General features: G+C 42.0%; 1 protein-coding gene across 3 annotated transcripts in view; it reads right to left on the bottom strand.

Annotated features, from left to right (window-relative positions):
* The window catches only part of LOC125632465 (kinesin-like protein KIF20A), a 72,555-nt gene that overhangs the window by 45,578 nt on the left and 4,465 nt on the right, over positions 1-22,512 (bottom strand). For all 3 annotated transcript variants that reach the window (XM_048840704.2, XM_075125209.1, XM_075125208.1), the window contains 9 exons: positions 21,952-22,090; positions 21,678-21,862; positions 14,515-14,623; positions 13,746-13,937; positions 13,550-13,661; positions 11,650-11,721; positions 8,630-8,776; positions 4,624-4,789; positions 2,054-2,227 (listed from right to left, as the gene is read on the bottom strand). In XM_048840704.2, the coding sequence (XP_048696661.2) occupies positions 2,054-2,227; positions 4,624-4,789; positions 8,630-8,776; positions 11,650-11,721; positions 13,550-13,661; positions 13,746-13,937; positions 14,515-14,623; positions 21,678-21,862; positions 21,952-22,090 (1,296 nt within the window). The remainder of the gene's footprint in view (positions 1-2,053; positions 2,228-4,623; positions 4,790-8,629; positions 8,777-11,649; positions 11,722-13,549; positions 13,662-13,745; positions 13,938-14,514; positions 14,624-21,677; positions 21,863-21,951; positions 22,091-22,512) is intronic.

Raw genomic sequence — 22,512 nt, 5'->3', positions numbered from 1 at the left:
ACTACAGGCTATACAATTATTCCCAGAAGTTGAATTAGTTTGCCTTTTAGAATGATATCTAATCTCATTTTTAAAAAGGAGATAGAAAGTCTACCACTTCCTCAGATAAGGTGTCCCAATGTTTAATTTCTACTGAAATTACTACTGGAATACTGCATCTTATTTCAAGGTTGAGTATGTCTAATTTCAACTTCCAGCCATTGATCTTATGTCTTTATCAGCATGACTGACAAGCCTCCTCTATCAGAGATCTTTTTAAATGTTTACATACCTATACACAGTGACCTTCTCTTCAGTAAGATGAATAGACTGAGCACCTTCAGCCTCACATCAATAAGGCTTGTATTCCAGCCCCGGCTCATTTTTATAGCTCTCATTTAACCTTTCTCCAATAGGTCCACAACCTTCTTGAAGTGTGGACACTGGGACTGTGCACAGTATTCTAACAACTGTCTTACCAACCCTGTACACAGAGGCAAGATCACTTCCTCATTTCTACTTGATATCTCCCCCCCAACCCCCGTTTGTTTTTAAAAAACAACCAAGGATTACGATAGCCCTTTTAGCCACAACATTGTTCTGAGAGCTCACGTGGAGTCTTAGCTACAATGATTCTTAAATCCGCATAAGTCCCTGCTTTCCAAGACAGTCTCCCATCAGTATAGCCTGCATTCTTTGTTCCTAGGATGTAGTGCCTTGCATTTGGCTGTATTAAAATGTATTTTCTGGGTTTGTGACCATTTAACCAGACAATTCAAATCACTAACACTAATCTAGTTTCATTTATTACACCACTAATCTTTGCTACTAACTTTTGCATAGGACAGATTTTCTCTCATCTAAACAGATTCTAAAAATATATTGACAAGTGTTGGACCAATAACCAACCATTTGGGGATGCTGCAACTAATGGCCCTGTTCAAGGACCTCTCCTCATTAACCACCTTCATTTTGAGATCTGTCAGTTAGCCAATTTTTAAATCCATCTAATGTGGGCCCTGTGAATTCCATATAATGCAATTTTTAATCAAGATGCCATGGAGTACTAAGTAAAATGGATTGGAGAAATCTAGGTATATCATATCAACAAAGTTGCTTTTAATCAACCTGACCTGTAATTGTTTAAAAAGGTTACAGGTCTGACAAGACCTATTCTCCATGAAACCATATGAACTGGAATAATATTTTTAGCCTCTATTAATAGTTTCAAATTAATTGTTCTATTATTTTGCCCAAGACTGAGGTCTTGCTAACCAGTCTAGAGTTCCCTGGGTCATCCCTTTTACTCTTTAACAATTGGAATCATGTTGGCAGACCTTCAAACCTTTGGAATTTCCCCAGTTTTCCAAAATTTGTTAAAAATTAACATTATGGTTGAGAGAGCTCCTCAGCTAGTTCTTTTAAGACTCTTGGAGGTAAGTTATTTTCAGATCAACAGACCCACTGTTTAATTTTAGCAGATGTTACCTCAGATCCTGTTAAAGATAGCAAGCCTTCTATTCCAGCCACATCATATAGGATGGATACATGCTCCTGCATTTATATGATGATTTGTATATACAAAGCAAGTTACAGACATTAACCTTATTCCCCATCACATATGAGTTTGTTAAAGTGATCTGCAAAGGTTTTAAAGACATGTTTGTAAAGTTCCCCAGGAGGAAAAGGGTAACTGTTTAAAAATAATTGGCGCTGTCTTTTAATAAAAAAAATAAAATAAAATAAAACTTACTGCTTCCTTACTTTCCTGCTTAGATATTGCATCAGATTTACATCACAGTCCGAGAAGGGTTTAAAGAGGCATCCCAATCTAAATATTCACTTCCTCTGAGCTTTTCCTTTTGACCTGAAATTTCTAATGCTTACCCTCATTTCTATTCTACTTAGTCATCTTAAAGCTAGGCTGGGCCATCCTACCATCTCACAGCATGTTAAAATTACACTGAGCAGGAACCCAAGCATTTCAGATTAGGCAACTTGTCCCTTCTCCTATTATTTGAATATACTGACTAAAATATACTGTGGTATACATGACTGATTAGATTTTAACTACCTCATGGGTCATGATGGTGATGTCCACTTCCTCTTCAGAGGAGGTATCAATATCTTCATCGGGAAATTCTTCAGCAGATATGTTGGCATCAAAATGTACTATAGGCTTGCCATCCTTCCCAACCAGTTTTGGGGCAAAATATCCAAAGGTTTGGGGGTGGATTGTCTGAATAACCTGAAAAATAGTCATAAAATTTTATGTACTGTCGAGGAAATGGCATTTCTTTCTGATATTAATATAAAGGAGCTATGTTAACAAACCTTCCATCTAGCAAAGAATGTTAAAATACATATACTTTTAAGACAAAACTTAAGATTGTCTGTTAGAGGGCTTATTCCTTCACCCGCTTACTTCCCTGGTCCTTCTCACATGAACAGAGAGCAACAATACCCGAAGTCCAAAGGTGCAAACAATTCGATGTTTATTGGGGTGAACTTCCAGCAAGCATGATTCCAGTTTCCTTCCTTAGTATCCTCCTTCCCAGCTCTGACACCACAGAGCCTTACACCTGTGTCCCTGTTCCCATTCCTACCCTTAGCTAAACATGACTCCAACTTCCTTACCCCCATTCCCTGTTCCCATCTCCCCCTTTAGCAAAACATGATTCCAATTTTCTTACCCCCATTCCCATCTCACACACCCACATGCCCATGCCCACCCCCACCCACACCCAGTCACTTCCTCATTGACTACAGATCATATAGTAAAACTTGAGTTCTGCTTAGCTATACCTTAACCAATCATTTTCCTGAAATTTAACTAACCAATCCTAACATATTGTAACATGATTATGTAACCAATTATATCCCACCACCTTAATTAGTTTACACCCAGCAAAATTAATTATACAGCAGACAGGAACAATCACAGAACCAGACAGAGATTATACAGACAAACAATAGCAAAGTGGGAACTACAATGACAAGACAACACAGAAGTGAGGATTTCACATCCCAGCTATTGATAAGTGAGTTCTTGCCAGACAGGATGCTATCAAACTAAGTTTCCTTTTACATTTTCTAGGCACTTCCCTTTCTCTGGAGGTGATAGGAACTATCAGGACAGGATTGTATTCCTAACAGTCGAATAGCACCTTATTTCAGTGTGACTAGTTTGGAATGTGAGGATGTGACTGTTTGCTTCCCAGTTTATGGCTGCCTCTGCTGCTTAGCCAAAGGCCTTAGCCTAAGAACAGGGCCTCAGACTGTCACAGGAAGAGAAGGCCCTTACACCAGCAGACAGTGATTTTGATTCTCTCTTTTATACCTCTATCACTAGCCAAGTGATAAGAATACACCTAAATTCTTAGAGTACAGGCCTTTGCAGACAGGCCTGAATATCTATATCCTAACATTGTCCCTCAGTTTTTATTTAATAAAACAAGATCTTCCTTATTTTCAGACTTGCTATGGTTAGTTATCTAAGCAGAGATTCAGAAAAAAATTGAGAATTTTAGCTTTTGGCACTTTTTCCCTGAACGACCAAGAGCAATTGCCTAGCATGGTTATTGCCTCATGTGGGATGAGGCTGAGAGGTTCAGGTATCCACCCTGATGTGCAAGATGAAGATTGAGTCATGGGACTTAGATCAGAGAAGCTCAGGGGATTCTGACAGACAAGCTCTATCCATCCAGAGAGGGAAGAAGCATGTACTATGGAGGGAACTCAAACAGGGAAAGTTCTACATTGAGAGCACTGTCAGAAACCCTAACTTAGGAGCTCTAACAGTTTCTTGAGTGTAATAGAGTTTTAAATGTAAAAGTGGGTTTACAGCCCCAAACTAGAAAGAAGATTCTCTTTCCATCAAATAAATAGCTACCTCATGAGAGCAGCAGGAAATGGACAGCAAGAGGCAGCCCAGCAATTGATTCTGCGGGGCAACTGTCAGGAAGAAATAGGAAAGCGAATAGAGCAGGGTAAGATCAAATACCATCCAAAATCCTGCATTAGTGATGAGGCAGGGAGGATAGGAACTAGCAACCATCTATGCAGGGTGGAAATTGGTCGGGGGGTGGGGGTGGGGAGGAAGAGTGAGAGCAAGAGAGCACGTGCATGTGCGCCAGCCACTCCCAAAGAAAGTAAAGATTGTTTCTGATATTGGTTGTAAGATACTAGAGATTGCGTCTTCTTACTGCATCTCTTGAAGCTGCTGTTAAAAAGCTTTGGGACAAATGGTCAGCTTGTGCAACAAACTTACACATTCATAACTTGTGCATGCACACGATGTGGGATTACAATTTAATTATTTGCATGTACACAGGTAGCATAACATGGCCAACACTCTGTCTGGTCACGCTAGGTAACTGTACTTCGTTTAGTGCATACTAATATAATTCTGCATACCTGACTGAAAAGCCACTATTTCAAGAAGATTAAGACTATTAAAAACAAGCAACAGCACTTTATATGTAGGAAGTAGTATGGTATTTTATAAGCCCATAAGAGACAAGGCAGTTGTGCTTCAAATCAAGAAACACAGAGACTATGTGATCAGGAGTTTCAATATATAGTCAATCTAGGCAATTTATAAGTTAAGTGTAAGAATGCTTCAAGAAGTAGACTTCTACTTACCTGTTTGGCTGTAGCAGAAAATTTCATTAAGTGCAATGTCTCACTGTGAGCGGAGGCACACTGATTAATGTTGACAATCATACAAGCTTTGCCTTTACCACAGAAGAATGGTTGAAACAGACGAGTGAGTTTACTCTCTCTGAATGGAATATAGCTGTGTTTCACACTTAAAGAGAAAATTGTACAATTTCCATGAAGGAAACAGTGAGTTGAAATATCACATACATAGCTGACCAATAACTTTTCTAGATCCACTCTTTGAGGAAAGGTTTCAGAGTAACAGCCGTGTTAGTCTGTATTTGCAAAAAGAAAAGGAGTACTTGTGGCACCTTAAAGACTAACCAATTCATTTGAGCATAAGCTTTCATGAGCTATAGCTCACTTCATAGGATGCATACTGTGGAAAATGTAGAAGATCTTTTTATACACACAAAGCATGAAAAAATACCTCCCCCCACCCCACTCTCCTGCTGGTAATAGCTTATCTAAAGTGATCACTCTCCTTACAATGTGTATGATAATCAAGGTGGGCCATTTCCAGCACAAATCCAGGGTTTAACAAGAACGTCTGGGGGGGGGGGGGGGGGTGTAGGAAAAAACAAGGGGAAATAGGCTTGAATAGAGACTGGGAGTGGCTAAGTCATTATGCAAGGTAACCTAAGTTAATTGTATCCAATTTGCAAATGAATTCTAATTCAGCAGTCTCTCGCTGGAGTCTGGATTTGAAGTTTTTTTGTTGTAATATCGCAACTTTCATGTCTGTAATCACATGACCAGAGAGATTGAAGTGTTCTCCGACTGGTTTATGAATGTTATAATTCTTGACATCTGATTTGTGTCCATTTATTCTTTTACGTAGAGACTGTCCAGTTTGACCAATGTACATGGCAGAGGGCCATTGCTGACACATGATGGCATATATCACATTGGTGCATGTGCAGGTGAACGAGCCTCTGATAGTGTGGCTGATGTTATTAGGCCCCTGAATAGATATGTGAGCACAGCTGGCAACGGGCTTTGTTGCAAGGATAGGTTCCTGGGTTAGTGGTTCTGTTGTATGGTATGTGGTTGCTGGTGAGTATTTGCTTCAGGTTGGGGGGCTGTCTGTAGGCAAGGACTGGCCTGTCTCCCAGGATTTGTGAGAGTGTTGGGTCATCCTTCAGGATAGGTTGTAGATCCTTAATAATGCGATGGAGGGGTTTTAGTTGGGGGCTGAAGGTGACCGCTAGTGGCGTTCTGTTATTTTCTTTGTTAGGCCTGTCCTGTAGTAGGTGACTTCTGGGAAGTCTTCTGGCTCTATCAATCTGTTTCTTCACTTCCGCAGGTGGGTATTGTAGTTGTAAAAATGCTGGATAGAGATCTTGTAGGTGTTTGTCTCTGTCTGAGGGGTTGGAGCAAATGCGGTTGTATCGCAGAGCTTGGCTGTAGACAATGGATCGTGTGGTTTGGTCAGGGTGAAAGCTGGAGGCACATAGGTAGGAATAGCAGTCAGTAGGTTTCCGGTATAGGGTGGCGTTTATGTGACCATCGTTTATTAGCACCGTAGTGTCCAGGAAGTGGATCTCTTGTGTGGACTGGTCCAGGCTGAGGTTGATGGTGGGATGGAAATTGTTGAAATCATGGTGGAATTCCTCAAGGGCTTCTTTTTCATGGGTCCAGATGATGAAGATGTCCTCAATATAGCGCAAGTAGAGGAGGGGCATTAGGGGGACAAGAGCTGAGGAAGCGTTGTTCTAAGTCAGCCGTAAAAAATGTTGGCATACTGTGGGGCCATGCGGGTACCCATAGCAGTGCCGCTGATTTGAAGGTATACATTGTCCCCAAATGTAAAATAGTTATGGGTAAGGACAAAGTCAAAGTTCAGCCACTAGGTTAGCCGTGACATTATCAGGGATAGTGTTCTTGACGGCTTGTAGTTCATCTTTGTGTGGAATGTTGATGTAGAGGGCTTCTACATCCATAGTGGCCAGGATAGTGTTATCAGGAAGATCACTGATGGACTGTAGTTTCCTCAGGAAGTCAGTGGTGTCTCGAAGGTAGCTGGGAGTGCTGGTAGCGTAGGGCCTGAGGAGGGAGTCTACATAGCCAGACAATCCTGCTGTCAGGGTGCCAATGCCTGAGATGATGGGACACCCAGGATTTCCAGGTTTATGGATCTTGGGTAGTAGACAGAATATCCCAGGTCGGGGTTCCAGGGGTGTGTCTGTGCAGATTTGATCTTGTGCTTTTTCAGGGAGTTTGAGCAAATGCTGTAGTTTCTTTTGGTAACCCTCAGTGGGATCAGAGGGTAATGGCTTGTAGAAAGTGGTGTTGGAGAGCTGCCGAGCAGCCTCTTATCATGAATAGGTCAGAATATGAACAACAGCACCTCCTTTGTCAGCCTTTTTGATTATGGTGTCAGAGTTGTTTCTGAGGCTGTGGATGGCATTGTGTTCCGCACGGCTGAGGTTATGGGGCAAGTGATGCTGCTTTTCCACAATATCAGCCTGTGCACGTCGGCGGAAGCACTCTATGTAGAAGTCCAGTCTGCTGTCTCGACCTTCAGGAGGAGTCCACCTAGAATCCTTTTTGTAGTGTTGGTAGGGAGGTCTCTGTGGATTAGTATGTTGTTCAGAGGTATGTTGGAAATATTCCTTGAGTCGGAGACTTCGAAAATAGGATTCTAGGTCACCACAGAACTGTATCATGTTCGTAGGGGTGGAGGGGCAGAAGGAGAGACCCCAAGATAGGAAAGCTGCTTCTGCTGGGCTAAGAGTATAGTTGGATAGGTTAACAATATTGCTGGGTGGGTTGAGGGAACCATTGCTGTGGCCCCTTGTGGCATGTAGTAGTTTAGAAAGTTTAGTGTCCTTTTTCTTTTGTAGAGAAGCAAAGTGTGTGTTGTAAATGGATTATCTAGTTTTAGAAAAGTCCAGCCACGAGGAAGTTTGTGTGGAAGGTTGGTTTTTTATGAGAGTATCCATTTCTGAGAGCTCATTCTTTATCTTTCCCTGTTTGCTGTAGAGGATGTTGATCAGGTGGTTCCGCAGTTTCTTTGAGAGCGTGTGGCACAAGCTGTCAGCATAGTCTGTGTGGTATGTAGATTGTAATGGATTTTTTACCTTCAGTCCTTTTGGTACGATGTCCATCTGTTTGCATTTGGAAAGGAAGATGATGTCTGTCTGTATCTGTACAAGTTTTTTCATGCAGTTGATAGATTTCCTCTCCATTTGTGCTGGAAATGGCCCAACTTGATTATCATACACATTGTAAGGAGAGTGATCACTTTAGATAAGCTATTACCAGCAGGAGGGGGGGGGGGGGGGAGAAGGTATTTTTTCATGCTTTGTGTGTGTATAAAGAGATCTTCTACACTTTCCACAGTACGCATCCGATGAAGTGAGCTGTAGCTCACGAAAGCTTATGCTCAAATAAATTGGTTAGTCTCTAAGGTGCCACAAGTACTCCTTTTCTCTTTGAGGAAATATACGCACTTTTCCATAAGAACACCCAAATTTGAATGTAATGTCCCTATCCAACAAAGCTGAACGTATTCCCAAATACTGTCCAAGGAAAGAGATATTTTAAAAAGTCAAGAAAAAAAGAATATGGACAACAAATCTGTATTTTTGGACAAGTTCATACCAGTCACAAAAAGGAGATACTTGAAGAAATCTCATGCGGAGGAGAGTCTATTTCTGAACTCTCAAGTGAGTTTACTTGCACAGATGGAGAAAAAAATCTGCACTTATGAGAGATATTGGTTGCTCACAAAATAAAAAGAGTCACTGGTTTTGCAATTTCATGTCTTTTCTACCATACTCCCACATACAATAGTTTTTCCCACAGGAAAAGAAGAAGAATTAAATGAGTTATAGTGATGTTTTCAATAAACATATTGCTAAATGTACATGTTAAGTGAACCATTGTCCAAGTTTGCAAAATCACTACCCAAAGCTGTGCACTGCATGGTTAGTCTTTTAGCTGAACTAAAATTCAAGTTATTATTATAGGTCTTCTCACTTACGTAGGATTCTGATTCTGCTTCAGTGCTGCAATGCATTTCCCAAGAATAAAAAGAGAATTATTAATATTCCCTGCTTCTTTTAGTCTGTCTCCAAAAGCTTGTGTCTTATTGCACCGTTCAGACCCAGCCAAGTCACAGAGAGACAATCTAAATGAAAGAATTAATCAGCAATATAAATATTGTACAAATTAAGTACAATTTTTAATATTGTTTATTTTCAGATATGTTGGTGTGACATTTTGGACACACATCTAAGATGTGAACTACAGAGTACCTTCTTTCTATTGTTTGATTCTTCAGTGGCTTTTGCAAACAGAAGGTAAGAAACATGGTTTTGTACAAAGCCTTCCCTTCAATACAAAGTCCAGACTAGGGCATCAGATAATTAAGGCTGTGAGTTTGTCACGGATTCCATGACCTCTGTGACTTCTGCAGCAGCCAGTGCAGCTCGCCTGAGGGCCGCCTGAGGAGCTCAGGCAAGCCCTGGGCCAGCTGCACCGGCCACTGCCGGGGCAGTCTCAGGTCACCACCCCCCTTTCTCCCTCCCCAGCAGCAACAGGAGTTTGGGTGCATGTGGGAGGGAGCTCAGGGCTGAGGGGAGGACTCTGGACAGCGCTTACCTTGGGAGGCTTGTGAAGCGGCGACATGTCTCTCCCTCAACTGCTAGCTCTGCATGCTGCCTCTGCCTTCAGGCACCATTCCTGCAGGTCCCATTGGTGGCAGTTGGGATGGGGTCAGCATGCGGAACTAGGAGCTGAGGGAGCCTGGGAGGGATGTTGCTGCTTCTAGGGAGCCACATAGGGAGCCTGCCAGCCCCGCCAACCCCTGCCATTCCCCCCCCCACCAGGGCATGCTGTGTGCCCCTCCCCCACCCAGGCCACCCCCACACCCAAGATTTAGTCAAATATATATAGTACAAGTCATGGGCTGTGAATTTTTTTGTTTCCCGCTCACGACTTACTAAAAATACCCATGACTAAAATATAGTCTTACTCATAATACAGCTATAGTTAAACACATTGCAACAGCTTAAATACTGACATTAGTATTTCCATATTCCATGGAGAGATAGTTAAGCCAATGTCATAATCCTTATTTTAAAATACATAGCTATAGCTGGATACTTTTTGGATGCAGAGTAGTTTGTTTGTTTCTGCAGCTTCCAACATCTGTTTAGAGGACAGGAGTTCCCCACAGGTTGACTTTTACAGCCAAGTGTCAACACTTAGCACATAATGAAACTTTTGTCATCAAAGTTTGGATTAGGCCATTGGTTTGCCTTCACATGGCCCACCAGAATACTCAGAAATATTTGTGCCAGGATAAACATTAAAAAAAAAAACCTGCATTATGAGGACATTTAGGTTGCAAAGTCAAGTACTCAAAAGTTGTGATGTGCCCAAATGCAGACTGCCCATGCAACCTAAGCCTATGCAGATTTTAGCCCTTTGCATGTATATGTTTAATTACATGATCACATACTATCTCCACAAGATCCCTACCTCATTCAATACACAAGATTGGTGCTGCTCAGGGAATGAAGTAGTTCAATATCATTCAGTTGATGATCTTACCTTATTTACTGTAGACTAACCAAAGTGTGCAGGCAAATACAGAACACCTCATAGGGCAGTTCTCACCATAATATCAGAGTGCCTCACAAAATGTTAGTGCTCTTATCTCATTGGAGATGAATTTGTTATCTTCCCCACTTAGAAAAATAAGAAACTGACTCACAGGCAGAGCCATGATTTCAAATCATAACATCGTGACTCAACTCATATTCATGCCTCCAGATCATGCTGCCTTACTGCCTGGGAACCCACAGCTAACAACTTCAGCTGAAGGTCTGAGTGCTCAGAACTTCTGCCTATCAGGCCCCTGGTGGCTCAAAGGAGGTGCCCAGAGAAAGAGGAACATGATTAGTGGCACCTGCCAAAATTTTGTCTTAAAGGACTTCCTCAGTAACACATGAACTATGGCAGAAGCAGGTCTCTCCTTTGGCCTTCTCCTGCCTTAAATCACATGATCATTCTTTCACCTTCCTGAAGTCCTCTATTTTGTTCTTTTCACTCCTACCAACTTCTAGAGGAAGGGGGAAAGGGATCCTATAGACATCTTCTTTCACTACACAACCCTGATTCAGTCCCTGAGCACTGTCCATTCTGTGCACTGCAGGAAGGAGGAGTCCTGTGGGGAAAATAAGTTAGTATGTGTATAATACATATGATCACAAGCAGGCTGAATTAAGGTTGACCAAGCAACCTACCATTCCACAACTTCCAAGAGCTTGACTCTGCCACCTAAGCATTCTTTTAACAATGTAGTTTCCTAGGTTTAAAAGGAAATACATAAAGATAACACCCATCTGCCCGAGATCATACATCATTGGTAGAGTCTGGACTCTGAACCTTCTGCAGTGTAGCGCAGTTTGAGGTGTGAGACTCACTATATTATACAAACAGCAGCAAAAGGCAGTTACCATTAGGGGAGGCTTGATGGGGTCACATACAGAGTTGGGGGACACAGCCAAGCCTAGCTCCCCCTACAGAAGATGGGAAGCTTGTTCCCCACGAGGCCCCCAAGGAAGGGGTTGTCTGGGGAAGACTGTCTTGCTCTCCCCACTCCCAGAGAGGCTATTGCCATCTGGGGTTCCCTGACCAGTACATTCTATTGTTGCATTGGGAATGGCTTGGGCCCACCATTAGATTAGAATATTCGTGTTCAGTTATTTCAATAGGCTACCAAAAGTTTCCTGGCTACAGATGGAAAGTGGCAATTTTCATAAGTTTCTCTCAACCATATCTTAATGGAATGTAATGGGACCAATAAAGCCAGCTTTCTGTACTCAAGACTTTTTCCCCTTACCAAGTTTTAAAGGTCTGCTGCAAACATGGCTCTGAAATACTCAAAGGTCAGAGAACAATTTATAATTCAGTGTTAGGCAACTTAGACATAGGTTTAATTACTAGCACACCCATAATAAATTTTATTGTAGAATTAGGAAGTAAGACACTTACTCTGAAACTCCAAGAATACGAGGCTCAGCCTCATCACTTAGTCTTAGTAGTCTGATAGAAAATATGCTGTGACTAGTAGGGAGACAAACAAGTTTTCATTATCAACAATCTGACTTCCATCTAGAATTATGTTCAACTTTACCTAGTATTTTGGTTTTTACAAGTTGAGTGGGGTTAATAGAAAATTAAGGGTCAGACAAAATAAAAGTTAAGGAGCATATTTGTAATGCATTAATTTGAACAGCCAATAAAAGTTGATACAGTATTTAATACCATAAAAAAAACCAAAAGGTAAAGAGAAGCAAATAGAGGTTACTTGAAGTGCGGGAGTTAAGGACAGGATTTTAATTAGCTGCTTCGGGGGGGGGGGGGGGAAATGATTTTCATGATTCACAAAGGCTGTTTGGCTTAAGCAGCATAAAGAAATCTACAGATCCATGACAGGTTCATTTTTGGATCCCTGAACACAAGAACTTCAGACAGAAACTAGTGTTTGGAATACCAACTCCCTGAAAATAAGGGGAGTGGATTTAGAAGGGAGGAGGAGAGGAGGAATTTGTCAGTCTGATAATTCACCCTGGTTTCTAGCATATGCATCATTTATTGTTCAGTTTACCCAATATTCTGTAAGGTTTTCTTGGTGCATTAACATTTTAATATCACAAGAAAATCTTAAGTCAACCCCCTCAGAAAGAACCAGCCTTTAGTGCTCTGGCAGTTATACTCGGGCTGTCAGACCAAAGAGGGAAGCAAAATTTCAGAGAGTTAAGAATGTTCTGCTCCCAATTTCTCCTGCACAGTCTGAGCACTCCAGTTAATCTCTAAGTAGTTTGGCAGACAGGCACTCCAATAGTCAAATCACAATTCCTGAAGGAATTAGTTTTGGTGTGTACAGGCAATGAATTACACTCAGAAATTAACTGAAGTCAGTATTCTCTGGAACACCAGTGTAACTGTTCCATGTATGAAGTTCTGCTAAGAAAGCAGATAGCTTTGTTCTGCATTAGTTTAAGGGGTGTTCAAGTGTAGCCTTCCTCTGTAGGTGGCTACAGGCTGCCACTGTTCAACAGGAAAGATCACAATCTCTTGTTGAAAACAGACTGAAAAAAATCCTTGGGAAACAGACAAATGGACATCAGGCAGCAGAGGATAAAAAACCCTCCCAAGTTACAAAACTGAGTAACAAGTGGGCATACCTTTTCAATACAAGATCCTCTGCCTTTTTCCCCTTACTTCCGCTTAATCCAATATTATCTCAGTCTTTTCTGGACTGAATTATAACCAGCTAGCTGTTATCCATAGAGACAGCATGGAAAGCTGAATTGCAATATTCTAGTCTGGCAAAATGTAGACAGCTGAGCAGCAGCATATAAAGGTTGTACTGCAGGTTAAATTTGGTCTCTGGCCCTGCACACATATGGAACAAGTGGGATGACAAGGAAATCCTGAGAAACCCCAGCTGGAGACAAGTAGTTGCCCAGTACTATCTTTGAGACCCAAGAGAAAACAGCTATTCCAATCCTGTTCCATTTATCCTTTACCAAGATCTGCTGATCTATCATCTCAATCAACTGTATTGATCTATTTCACAGAAACTAATGAGACCAGTGCAATTTCTGTACCATAACCAGGCTTAAGAGACTGAAGGAGGTAAAGAAAACAAGGACTCCAATTATTGGCAGATTTTTTTTGCCATAATCTTCTCAGTTTTCCCCCTGAAAAAGGGAAATTAGTGACAGGTTTGATACACTGGCAAGTATACAATCAAGCAGAGTCTTAAGCAATCAACTAATAATTGTTCTTTTCAGAAGTGCTTTCAAAGTGGTATAATTAAATTATTTCAGTTTAACAAAAAAAAAACTAAAGTACAAGGACATATCTACAGTTACAGGCAGCAAACCTTCTACTTGAGTGCTGGTTCATTCTAGTGCAAGCCAAGCTTCGGTTCTTGTTTCCTATTTTTAGTATTTTGCAAGCCTCTTCCGTACTCTGAACATTGATCCACTTTAAGTCTGCAGAAAGAGACTTGTTTACAAATACATCAAGTCATTAATATTTGTATAGGACAACCAAAGTCACAAAAGTAATGTCATTACCTTTTATATAAGAGTTTCCTCCTTGATCCTCACAGATTCTTAGAACTTTGCGTTTTTGATTTTTTGATATAGCCAATACATCCATAAGGTCATACACATACTCATTATAAATTTCACAGAAGGAAACCCACACTGAAGACTGTGTTCTCTGATGCTTAGTCCCACCAGTGTCAAGTAAAACAGAGTCCTCCACTGTTAAAGATGATTAAAAAAAAGTTACCCAAGTGCCTTATCAGCGAGTCTGAAATTGTTCAGTAGCCTCAGAAATTCAAATGGCAGAAAGTCCCTATTAAACAATTTTGTGCACAAAATTTAAGCTTTGTTACTTCTCCGAATTTTTTGCATACACCTAATTAACACAAATGCATGAGCACACTTGACAGATTAGTCCCAAATATTTAACATTGCCCATCAAATCTACAACTCAAACACAGACTTGCAAATACTTCCTGGTTTTCCTATTTTCTCCTCTTACGCCAACCACCAACTTGATGTTTCTAGCCACAAGTTCTGACCAAACCTTTTTTTGCCTAGCAAACTAAGCCACTACTTAAATGTGGCAAAGATATCAAAGAGAATTTTAAATTTGTTATTTCTCTTCTACATTTTCACACTTTGAAAGCGAGTTAAATCTCTAAAGCTTAGACTTTTGAAAGAAAATTTTCTACTGGCTGCCAATTACAAGATTCTCTGCTTCCACTCCCTCCATTCTTAAAACAATTGCAGCAGACACCTTCATTTTTCCCCCATGAATTCAAGTGTATTTTACCTAGCAGGTCAGAAGGCAGACTTGTTGAAGTACAGCTGCTAGAAGACACAGATTCCAAGGTACATAATGAAGCAGTCTGAATTATAGATTTTGAAGTATCTTCTATGTCCTTGAGAAAATAAAAAGTTGTTGTAGCCAAGTTAACATATGATCATAGTTGAAGAAATAGTGCAACAGTGACAATGTTATGCTGGGCTTGTCTTCACCTCCAATACTAGTTTTTGAAAAAGGTTATTTAATTACAATCTACAAAAACAATTCAGAAAGATCATAAACTGTAGTTTTTGCAAGAAGAAGAAAACTAGCCATGAAGCAAAATCAGAGTAGAACTCTTGAGTTAAGCTAAAATTTATATTCAAAGTCATGATTTCTTGGCCCCTTGCTGGCAGCCACTGTTTTTACTAGAAGTTTTACATTTGCAACAGTAGCAATAGTAGTGAGGCTAGAATCAGATTGCCACAGCCTCTTTTCTTAAATATTGTGCCCACCTGCTCCCCCACGCCAACAACTTGATCTTTGTCATGCTGAATGGAGCTCCAGGCATCGCCTTCTGTAGGAGCAGGATTTTATATTTGTACTATAAAGAATTAATGTATGATTTGATCATCCTGCCAGCCACCCTTTTTGAATAGCAGAAAGGAATGACCCTCTGGGACATTGGCAGAAACGCATCTGACAGACTGCCAGTGTCTGTACTGATGTTAAGGCAGGGACAGACCAGAACAGTCCTTATGACTGATTATGGTCACTCTTGTTTTAGGATAAGATTTCACTATAGTATTTACTGTAAGGTCTTGCTTTTTGTATGCATTGCAAATTAAGTTGTGTAAGGTTCTTTTGCAATCCCTTTAGTAATCATATAATCCTTTCCAAAATGTTATCTTGTCTGAAGGTCTCTGTAAAAGACTGTTTGTGTGAATGAGGAATGTATGCATCAGGAAAAGACAAGGTGTGAAGGCCATTGTTAAAGTCAGATGGTCAAGGAAGGAGGAGTAAAGAAATTTAAGGACACCAGCGAACCATCAACGTGCATCCATAAGTGAGGAAGGGCAGATTGACGACCCCGAGGTGGAGGCTGGCACCCCTAAAGACAAGACAATTGATTAAATCGAAACCAGGACAGGATGACCCTCTCGGAGGTGTTTTAGAATGTTAACAATAAGATAACACCAATTAAGGAGTAACTGGTCACAAACTGACACGGCAAAATCCACAGACTTCAACGAGAGAAAAAAAGAAAAGACTATAAGAACAGGGTGCTTCGCCATGGGACTTCGGGTTCATCTTGCCACAACTCCAGAAGCGTTGGATAGTGACCCACAGAGCCCCTCTGCAACAAATCTGACTGGCCACTAGATTGATCCAGACTCTGGACTGGTAACTATAAACATCAACTGGCAGGAGTGTGTGAGTGTGAGTGAAAGTCATATGCTAACTGCTGTATTCTCAATAAATGCGGCATATTGCCTTTTCCCCTAAAAAAATGGTGTGCGCTTCTTATAAGTATAAGACTTCCCCTCCCACAGTTATATTTCCTCCTCCTCCTATTTTGACCCTGCGTTAACCATTCTTCAGTCAGTATTTCACATAGATGGGAGTACACAGGTAAGTATATGTACACTAATTGCTGTTAAAATATGAAAGCTTCCTCTACATGTTCAAGAGTTAAGTAACAGAACAGAACTTCAGATTCTGATTTCTCACATGAATAGTATAATTTGTCACTATTGGGAAAGTCAGAGGTGTTTCATCTAACAAAATGTAAACCGTGAACTCTTTCAATTGTAAACCAATAAGCGAAGTGCAAATTTACTTGAAAAAGGTAAAGATGTCCACTTTGTTTAAACAAAGGAGGGTAGGGGGGTTAGGTTATATAAAAAAACCTACCTGAATGGAATTTAAGTATAAGACTGTAGACAAAGTGAAGCAATACTCTTAATAAAGTAGTTAGAGATTGGATGGTTCGGGGTCATCTAGATATACATGTCAACCTATGACTGAACTATAAGGACTTCAGAAACAAAAGCTTCACCAATAACAGACTAGATAATCTAGTGGTCCCTTCTGGCCTTTAACTACATGAACAGGACAAGTGTCTTGAATATACCTGCTTTGAACATCTCAAATTTGTAATATTGCTATGTTACCAGAACTTGATCAATCTCAGTGTTTTCAAACTGAGTCATGACCCAGTACTGGGCCGCAGAATGTAAGGCACTGGGTTGCGGCGGCTCTGCTCAGCACTGCCAACGGGGTGTCAGAAGTCCTGGCGGCAGTGCTGCCAGGTTAATGTAGGCTAGTCCCTACCTGTTCTGACACCACACTGTGCCCCAGAAGCAGCCAGTAGCAGGTCAGCTCCTAGGCGGAACGGGCAGGGGGCCCACGGGGCTCTGTGCGCTGACCCCGCCCCAAGCACCAGCTCCACACAGGCTGGGGGGAGCGGTGGCTATGGGTGAGAGCCGTGCAGAGCTGCTTGTGTACCTCTGCCTAGGAGCCGGACCTGCTACTAGCTGCTTCTGGGGCATAGTGCGGTCTGCAGTGCAAGGATAGGCAGGAAGCCTGCCTTAGCACCTCCACTGCACAGCTGACCGGGAGCCGCCTGAGGTAAGCCCATGCCCGAACCCTGTGCCTCAATCCCCTGCCCCAGCCTTGAGCCCCCCAAACCCAGAGCCCCTTCCTGCACCCCAACCCCCCATCCCAAACCCCAGACCCCCTCATTCCCAGCCCCATCCCTCACCCCAACCCCCTCATCCCCAGCTCTGCTGGGTCACGGGCATCACCAATTTTCTTCAACTGGGTCACCAGAAAAGAAGTTTGAAAACCACTGATCAATATAAAAGGGATCTGTCAAATGTAGATTTCAAAATTACCCCAAATTTCATCTGGCTAGATCCAAAATTAGGCTTCAAAAAACAAAAAGCTGGCTCTGCTGTCATTAAAGTCCCACAGCTTGTTCAGATTTTTCCAAAGTAGTATATCCAAACATCTCTCTTCCTCTGTCCTCCACATACTTGTTTGCATTATAATCATGAAAAACAACCTTCCCATAGACCACTAAAACTCCATAGTAACAGAAGGAATGAAGCCTTTGCAATTCAGAGAGAAGTTCAGAAGGTTTTGCTGTATGCACTAAAATATAAGACAGATGCAAGTAGTCAGGTTACCATTTATCTGCTATTCATAAAAGACATCCTCATCAAGTTCATTTATGAGCTCTCGACTGTTATGGCAGCTTTGGAACTGTAACATTATAATAGCTTGTTTTCCTTCCTAATTCTTTTGTAAGTTTCAGTTTTGCTAACACCAGAATGCTTGAAAGCCTTCTGACAAGAATTCAGAGTGGAGTCATTGTTCATACTACCATAGTGCCTAGGAACCCAAGTCATCAACTAGGACTCCACTGTGATAGCAGCAGTATAAACACAAGATAGCCCCTTCCCCAGAGATCTTACAATCTGTCCAAGTATAAGACAAGAGACCACAGATGGATATGGGAGCCAGAGGCACAAACTTTCTAATGTGCCGGGGGGGGGGGGGGGGGGGGGGGGGGAGATCTCGACCCCACCCTCGCATCTCTGCCCTCCCCCAAGAGCACCCCACCCTCACTCCTCCCCCTCTCCCCCAGCACACCATGGAATAGCTGATCCACTGTGGGCAGGAGATGCTGGGAGGGATTTGGCTGCTCATGGGTGCTTAGCACCCATCATTTCCCCTCCCCTATGGGTGCTCTAGCCCTGGAGCATCCACAGAGTCAGCACCTATGAGGGGAGCACAAGGAAGCAGTAAGGCAATACTGCTTGTCTGACAGGAAGTGGTACCAGTGGCCTAACTGCAGTTAATTTTTTGCAGGCATCATGGCAAAGAGATTTAAGGAGGGGTTTGTAGGATAGTGTAGTTTTGCAGAGGTTTATGAGGAGCTCTTCCCAACCATGAAGACTAGCATGGGAGGAAGCACAAAGTGCTTCTTTGAAAACTTAACAGGCGGGCAATCATGGCTGGCATGGGCCAATCAGAGGCACAAATCAACATCTTGATAGCAAAGGACTGATAGACACAGTGGGGGATAGGCCACAAATGGCCTCAAAAGTGAAGACAGCAACTTAGATTTGAGGATATAAAGAGGAAACATGATCAAAGCAACAAGCTAGGAGAAGGTTCTTTGCAGCAACGTTCTGAACAAATGAGTGGGTCAAAATTGCATTTGTAAAGGTAGAGGAAAGGATGTTGCTGTAATTAAGATGTGAGAGGACAGCCTGGACAAGAGTTTTAGCTAGGTAGATGTAAAAGAAAGGCTGTATCTTAGAGATGTTATACAGAAAGAATCTGAAAGACTTAGATATATCCTGGATGTGAGGACCTAGAGATCTGAATCATAGAGGATACCCAGATTACAAGACTGAGTGACAGGTAGGATGGTGGTGTTGTCCAGTGACTCACAGAAAGAGCTGGGGGTGGGGGGAGGGAAGATGGGAAGAGATTAAGAACTCTGTTATAGCCATTCTACGCTTCAGCAGATGGCTAGGTGTTCATGAGGAGATGTCAGATATGCTTACATTTTAGTTTGGACTGGTCCGGTGTAGAGTAGAAGATCTGTGAACTGTCAGCATAGAGATGGTAGTTGAACCTGGGTCAATAGTTTTGTTCTACATTTGAGTGTACCTGCTAATACACAGTTTTAATCTCTTACCCTTCCTTTTCCATAAAAAGAAGTCTGATGTTCATAGTCCCATAGCATCCAAATCACTACAGCCATTCAAGCAGAGATCAATGAAGCAGACAACAGTTTAACTGATGGAAAGTTTGGGTAGTATAGACAATATCTTCAGAATGAGGTACAGGAGGCTGGTCAAGTTTAAGGAACAAAACAGAAGCCTTTCAAATAACAATCTCTAGAAAAGGAATGGTTACGTATTTAATTTTTTACTTCTGGTGGAATTCTCCACCACTGTGCACGTGCAGAATTTATGTTCCCCACAGAAAAATGACTTTGATTGCAAAGCCACAACAGCAGTCATGCGACCCTCCCCAGCAGTAAGTTTCAGGTGCCCAGGGCAGCCACCAGAGAGGTAAGTCACTGTGGGGCAAGAGACAGGACTGGGGAAGACCTGGCTGGAAGCTCCTACCAGCTGCTAGTCTGGGCTGGGTAGGGCAGGACTTCTTCCCCTACATGGCAGCCAGGTCCAGGTCAGACCTACCCCCAGATTTTTCCCCCTGGCTGCAGGAAGCTCTGCAAAACTACACACACACACACACCCCTCAGCTGCAGGTGGAGGGATCCCTGTACAGGGAGCTGCTCCCCTATCTGCCAATCCCCATGCATCCAGACCCGCTCATACCCAGATCCTCCCGCTGAGTCTCACCGCTCCCACCGCACTCAGAATCCCCCCAATGAGCCCCACTCCTCCTCCACCTGGACCACCCCGATGAGCCACCCACACCCAGATCCCCAAACAGCTGCACCTGGATCCTCACCCCACTGAGTCCCACTCCTCCAGCATCTGGACCCCCTCCCCCCCACATCCAGACCCTTCCCCTCGGCTGACCCCCAACTGCCTTCACCTGGACCCCCCTGCAGAGTCCCATTACCACTGCACCCAAAAAACTCCTACAAGCCCCTGGTGCATCCAGATTCCCTCTGCACCCAGATCCTCCACTGAGCTGCCCACACCCAGATTGCCCTGCACAGCACTCTCTCAATCCACACCTGGATCCCCCCAACACTAAGGCCCTCCACACTTGAATCCTGCATTGCTGAGCCTTCCTGCCCACACCTGGTGCACCTGGCATGGAGGGGCATAGCTCTGGGGTGTTTCTGGGGCAGGCCCAGTTCTTGCACCGTGACAGAGTTGGGTGCAGCCTCACTGCTGAGTCCACGTCCCGGGGAAGAGGGGGAAGCTGCAATGATCTCCCACCTCTGTGCAGCCAGTGGTCGACAATGCCATGCTGGCAGCCTCCACATTTGACAAATAAAATTTTCAAAATTTTAAAATATTATGTGCAGAATTTTATTTTAGGTGCAGAATGCCCTCAGGAAAAAAACTTTTTCTACGAATCCTACCTGGAAAAAGTTCAGATTATATCAATTTTCAGTAGTACAAGACTCCCACTAATGATTTAGTACTCTTTTGACACCTGTCTTTCACAGACCTTTTCTTCAAGGTCTTTCACATTTTTTCATTTGAGGTTCTCTGATCTCTATTTAACATTTTATTAAATCAGATTTGGATCCATCAAACTTAGATTTGCAGGGTTTGAATGAGCTGCTAGAATAATTTCTGTTCTCATTTGTTGAGAAATGAGTCTCTGATAGTTAACTGGACTATTCCAAAAGCAGTCACGGCTATTGGAGACAACGGAAAGGACAGTTGGGAGGGACGATAACCCCCAACCACCTCACTAATCCCATAGTCATCCAGATATATTTCGGCACAGGACACATTGGGCTGAACATAATAGACTTTTAAAATGGAAGAGTAGGAGTGTACATTTTGGGTTTATCAGACTGATAGTATTCTTAACACGTATCAAAGAGAAAATTTTGAAATGCACCAATTTGGGAGCTTAGACTCCCCAATGAAATTTCATTGGGACTAGGATACTTCTCAAAATTTATTTATTTACCCACAATAAATTTCTATTCCTTACATAAAACCTTAGTCATGCTGGAACGGAATCATTTTGGTAGCCTGATTTCAGCTTCACACAGATTTTGAGAGCAGCGACCAAATTTGTACACTTTTTTTATTCAAGGTACATTACAGCCAGACACCTCGTCTGAGAAGAAGGAGATCAAGGTTCTATAGATGTTATCTTGGGAAGAATTACACAATAAACTGGAAATGACCCTCAACAGTATAACATTAGCAGGTTTCAAACTAATGTTATAATATTTTTCACTTCTGTTTCCCCTGTCTGTAGGGGACTTAGTTTCCACAAAGTTCTCATTAAAAAGGTTTAACCTATGCTGCACGTATGACCTGCTGCTCTTATTCTTAAAAGTCTCCATATCTTAATTGACCACTACAGAGCCTACACAAATTTGACAATGGAATTCACTACAGCAGAACCTTGTAAAAAAGTACTAAGCACTTTTTTCTTTTTTTTAAATTAAGGGGAAGATTTAGATGTTAACTTAAGTAACAAGGAAATATTTGGTCACTGACCTCTTTCAGAGAAGCAAGAACAGCAGCTTTTATAGTTCCCTCTTGTTTAACCTGGGTCACATCTAGCTTCTTTACATCATTGCTTAAGTATGGTTTCAAGTTCATTTTCAGATATTGTCTTCCTCTTATGTGGTGAAAGATCATATCAAGAGAACGAGGCAAAATACCACCATCTTTTGGAGAACCTGTGAAGAAAAGTAAGTATTATATGTAGTTAGTTTCACATAAAGTGTTAACTGGATTTTATGAAAGTAGTAACATTTGCTTTTGTTACCTTGAATAGTATATGTTTTGCCTGCATTAGTAACCCCATAGGTAAACACTAGTCCATTTGCTCCATCAATGTAAGCTTTTATTATCTCTTTCATTGTGCCTTCAAAAAAGTCACTTTGAGTAGTTTCTGGACCAAAGACCTAACCAAAAAAAGAACAAGAATTTTCAAATGACATCTGGAGCAGCTGAAAAATGGATTACTAAATGGTACAAAGAACTTTTGTTTATACCATTCACTGTTGAGTAATAAGGTAAGTTAGTTGTACAGAGAAAGTTGAACAAACTGTATCAGCTTCATTGTCTGGATCCCCTATAACTGATCACAAGTTTCTGTTTTGGCTTCATGTCATGCATGTTTAATTCCAGCGACTGAGATAAATGCAGGCTCACATTTATTTCTGACCACCGTTCAACTGGCAAGAACCAAGAATAGCCTGAGCTCCTCATCACATGCCAAGTATCCTGGAAGAAGAATCACCTATACTTGTACTGCAGGATAGGAGGGAGCCATATAGAAATGTGCATCTACAATTCAAAAAATTACTCAGAGAAAGACCAAGTC

This window comes from Caretta caretta, chromosome 2 (assembly GCF_965140235.1).
Source record: "Caretta caretta isolate rCarCar2 chromosome 2, rCarCar1.hap1, whole genome shotgun sequence".
NCBI lineage: Eukaryota > Metazoa > Chordata > Testudines > Cheloniidae > Caretta > Caretta caretta.
Note: the sequence above shows the minus strand (reverse complement) of the source record. Positions and strands in the feature narration are given on the sequence as shown.